At 46.5% G+C, this 4860-nt stretch overlaps 1 protein-coding gene across 7 annotated transcripts in view; it reads left to right on the forward strand.

The window, feature by feature from the left end:
* CEP250 (centrosomal protein 250) overlaps positions 1-4860 on the forward strand; it is a 64695-nt gene that overhangs the window by 5067 nt on the left and 54768 nt on the right. For all 7 annotated transcript variants that reach the window (XM_017886637.1, XM_017886643.1, XM_017886642.1 and 4 more), the window contains 2 exons: positions 831-953; positions 3427-3715. In XM_017886637.1, the coding sequence (XP_017742126.1) occupies positions 3530-3715 (186 nt within the window). In that variant the 5' untranslated portion in view covers positions 831-953; positions 3427-3529. The remainder of the gene's footprint in view (positions 1-830; positions 954-3426; positions 3716-4860) is intronic.

A 4860-nucleotide genomic window follows, 5' to 3' on the forward strand; every position in this document is an offset into this window, starting at 1 on the left:
GCCTCCCAAAGTGCTGGGATTACAGGCTTGAGCCACCGCGCCCGGCCAAAGCCTCAGTTTCTTTATCTGCAAGATGAGGGTGGCTGGACTAAATTTCTAAATAGCTTTACAATTTTTTAATTATTTGCTAAAGTAATTATATAATTCTAATATAATTTCATTTATTTGTTGAAGTATTACTAATACTACCTTGCCAAATCATGTTTGCAAGTTACTGACAGCCATATCCTAAAAGAAAACTTAATGAGAATTCATAGAACTATGTGTGGCAGGACTGCTTATTAGAGATATTAGGTTGAACCATGTGAAATTGCCATTTTTGTAGGTAAAAAATAATGGGTGAGGCTGGGCTTGGTGGCTCACACCCATAATGCCAGCACTTTGGGAGGCTTGGGCCAGAGGGTGGCTGCCTGAAACCAGGAGTTCGAGACAAGCTCAGGCAACAAGGCAAAACCTTGTCTCTACCAAAAGAAAAAAAAAAAAAAGCCTTGGTGGCACACACCTTCAGCTCCTCTGAAGGCTGAGGCTGGAGGATCCCTTCAGCCCAGGAGTTTGAGGCTGCGGTGAGCTGTGATTGCACCATCGTACTCCAGCCTGGGTGACAGCTAGATCCTTTAATAATAATAATAATAATAATAATAATAGGATAATATTAGCAATTTCTTATGTTTCAACCTAATGTTTTGGGATAGGGATTCAACAAAGTGTGAGGGGCCTTTGGGGCCTCATAAACGCCCACTGCATGCAAAAGCCTGGCTCAGCCCTCACAATACTAGGAGAGAAAAGACTCCTCAGTTCCCTTGAAGTAACTTGGATCTACATTATTGTAGGTAGAGTTGTTGGCAGAAATCCTGGGATAAGAGAACAGTTTCCTGGAAGGTCTGTGCCTCCAACCAGCAGAGAGGGATTGAGCTTCATTGAACTCAACAGAGCCAGCATTTCATAGCACCATGGTGAGTTGGTCACACAGCCTTGGCAAAAAGGCTGAAAAGGAGGGTGTCATAGTATGGGGAAAGGTTGTATTACCCTGGTTCGTAGGCTAGGAAGAGGCCTGGAGTACTGGTGCCACGAAACCTTTATTGGTGCCATTCTGTTCTTTATTCACTTTCCTTACTGCCTAGTACAGGCTCTGCAAACTCAAGTATCTTCGGTTGTTCAGGAGGTAATGTAAATTAGTAAGCCGAGTTTTCCTCTATAGTGCTACTATAACAGAAACAATAGCACAGTTGCAATGATAAATGACAACTGAAATATGCTATCATTGTGAGGGAGAGAATCGGTGTGTGTATAGGGGAGGCCACGATGAACTGGAGAGCACATGCCCTATCTAAAGGGGGCAGACTCTATTCAACCGTGCAGAGCACACGCCCTGTCTAAAGGGGGCAGGCGCTGTTCAACTGCACGGAGCACATGTCCTGTCTAAAGGGGCAGGCACTATTCAACTGTGCCACTGGTTGTTGCCTTATTGAAATATGGGTCAAGCGTCACTAGGCATTCTGATTTTCCAAAGGAACCAGAAATATGGATTTTATGTACTTTCTCCCAGTGGTAAATGTCGGCACCTAATTTGAATGCTTAAAAACTATTATGTGGGCCACACAATGGCTGAAAAGTGCTAGCAGGGCCCTGATTTGTCATCTCTGGCCCAAGACTTAGCTCTGCCAGGAGTGAGGCTCACATGCATTTCTTCATTGGACATTGTTGACAATTTACAATTATAATGAATTAGACGGCTCCTTCCTTTGAGGCACTTATGGATTAGCAGAGAAAATAGACCATGATGATAAGATGTAGAGTAGACATCAGAACATATGTATTCTCTCTGTGTATATAGCTATAAAAGTGATTAACTCTTTCTGGGTTAATCTGGGAGGACATGACAGGACGTGGCATTTGAGCCAGGATGTGGGAAATCAATAGTTTGGTGCATTAAAGGGATTTGGGGCCCTTGAAATTTCTACTGTATGTGCAGATGTTAGGTTTGCATTCGCTGTCTATACCATTTTGTTGATAGGTAGTTGAAAATACAGATATTCCTTAGCCCTGCTGGTGAGAGTCTTAGGGTTAATAAAATGAGAGAACTCTTCCCCTGGCCCAGGTTATGGGATAATTGTGTGTTTCAGAGGCCTAAGTAACTCAGAGGTCATGATGCCCTCATTTCTGGATGAGGAAATTGAAAGGGAAGTAGCACATCTGAGGTCACAGAGCCCATTGGAGACAGACCTTGGAATAGCACCCAGAACTCTTCTTTATCACCATGCCTTCCCCTGTCCTGGGTATCTCTGAAGCTCACCATTAGGCTGGCCACCTCTGCCTGTGGTGGCCCGTTGCCCTGTTTTAGCCCAGCTCCTGGTGGTTGAGGGTGTTTGGCCATCCTGCTGCCACTGGTTCCTTCTCTCTTTTGGATCCCTTGCCTGAAATGCCTGCTACCCCTTTTCTTTGTCAGATAGACTACTTGTGTTCAAATCTCTCGTCAACCACATGCCAGCTGTGTGGCCTGGCACAAGTTTTTTGTTTTTTGTTTTTTTTTGAGATGGAGTCACGCTCTGTCGCCCAGTCTAAAGTGCAGTGGCATGGTCTCAGCTCACTGCAACCTCCACCTCCCAGTTCAAGCAATTCCCCTGCCTCAGCCTCCCGAGTAGCTGGGATTACAGGAGACTGCCACCACGCCCGGCTAATTTTTTGTGTTTTTAGTAGAGACAGGGTTTCACCATGTTGGCCAGGCTGGTCTTGAACTCCTGACCTTGTGATCCACCTGCCTCGGCCTCCCAAAGTGCTGGGATTACAGGCGTGAGCCACTGCGCCCGGCCCTGGCACAAGTTTTTTAACCTTTTAAAGCCCCAGTTTCCTCATCTATATATAAAGAGTTATAATAGTACATTTGGTGAAGTGTTATGGGAAGGCATTGGAAGGTTTCAAGATTTTTGTAAAAACAAAATGACGTAATGCATGTAAAGTACTTAAAGCAACAGCACGCCAGAAGCACTCAGCAAGTGTTAACAATGATGATGATGATTCACTCAGTTCACAGCACCCCCGGGCTGGGTTAAGTTCTCTTCCTTTGTTTTCTCATACCATCTTATTATTTCACATGCCAATATGTTGTAATTGTTTGTGCCTATTTCCCCTACTAGATTAAGAACACCTTCAGCGATTCATTCAACAAGTGTTTGTGAGCCACTGTGTCAGGAACTAAGGATGCAGTGATAAACCAGGAGCTCTTGGTTTAGTGCAGAGTTCCGAAAGGCATGCCAGGAGACACTAGTCCTGTGAGCTTGTCTCATGGTCAGTTAAATTTGGGGAATGCTGCTCATCATAGTGCCATTCAGAGATGAGCGTCCCTTTTAGTATTTTAAAGGTTCTGAGGAGTCTTGTATATAGTACAAGAAGAGTCCTTTCAATTTGACTATGTGCTTTGGTCCCCAGTTCAAGAGGAGGTTGAAGTGGCATGGCAATGGTTAGAGACTCTGCTGGACGTGAACACCCTCTGGCTACCTAGGGACCTGTGGGCCTGCCACCTGGTGCCCTCATGGAGACAAGAAACCCTGGGTTGAACAACATGAAGCCCCAGTCACTGCAGCTGGTGCTGGAAGAGCAGGTGCTGGCACTACAGCAGCAGATGGCGGAGAATCAGGCAGCCTCCTGGCGGAAGCTGAAGAACTCCCAGGAGGCCCAGCAGAGACAAGCAACCCTTGTGAGGAAGCTGCAGGCCAAGGTGAGGCAGCTGCCCTTTTGAGGAGGGGAAAGAGAACAACCCCCAGAGCTGGATGCTGAGATAAGGGTTGTAGGAGGCAGAGCCTTGTGGTGGGATTGGCCTACATCTAGCTTAGTGAGATAAGACCCAGACCTTCTAGCTTTCATGTACAGCTTCTCTTTTGATGCTCACAGCTGTTCCACGAGGTACATATTATGTCCTTTTTATTTTATCTTATTTTTGAGATAGGGTTTTGCTCTGTTGCTCAGGCTAGAGTGCAGTGGTATGATCACAGATCACTGCAGCCTCAACCTCCTGGGCTCAGGCAATCCTCCTGCCTCAGCCTCTCGAGTATGTGGGACCACATGTGTGCACCACTTTTGGCTAATATTTCTCTTTTAAAGATGAAATTCACAAGGTTTAAGTTAGTTATCCAGGTTTTCTTACCTAGTCTAGAGCCAAAGCCCATGATCTTGCCTCTATGATATAAAAGGCATATAGAAAGTATTATTTATTTATTTTTGAGATGGAGTCTCGCTCATATAGAAAGTATTATTTAAATGCCCAAATAAGGCCAGGCGCGGTGGCCCATGCCTGTAATCCCAGCACTTTGGGAGGCTGAGGTGGCTATATCGCCTATGGTCAGGAGTTCGAGACCAGCCTGGCCAACATGGCAAAACCCTGTCTCTACTAAAAATACAAAAATTAGCTGAGTGTGGTGGCATGTTCCTGTAATCCCAGCTACTCGGGAGGCTGAGGTAGGAGAATCACTTGAACCTGGGAGGCGGAGTTTCCAGTGAGCCAAGATTGCGCCACTACACTCCAGCTTAGGAGACAGAGAGAGACTCCATCTCAAAAAAGAAAAAAATTGGCTGGGCGCGGTGGCTCAAGCCTGTAATCCCAGCACTTTGGGAGGCCGAGGCGGGCGGATCACAAGGTCAGGAGATCGAGACCATCCTGGCTAACACGGTGAAACCCCGTCTCTACTAAAAAGTACAAAAAACTAGCCGGGCGAGGTGGCGGGCGCCTGTAGTCCCAGCTACTCGGGAGGCTGAGGCAGGAGAATGGCGTGAACCCGGGAGGCGGAGCTTGCAGTGAGCTGAGATCCGGCCACTGCACTCCAGCTGGGGCGACAGAGCAAGACTCCGTCTCAAAAACAAACAAAC

Source organism: Rhinopithecus bieti, unplaced genomic scaffold (genome assembly GCF_001698545.2).
Source record: "Rhinopithecus bieti isolate Rb0 unplaced genomic scaffold, ASM169854v2 scaffold_15197, whole genome shotgun sequence".
NCBI lineage: Eukaryota > Metazoa > Chordata > Mammalia > Primates > Cercopithecidae > Rhinopithecus > Rhinopithecus bieti.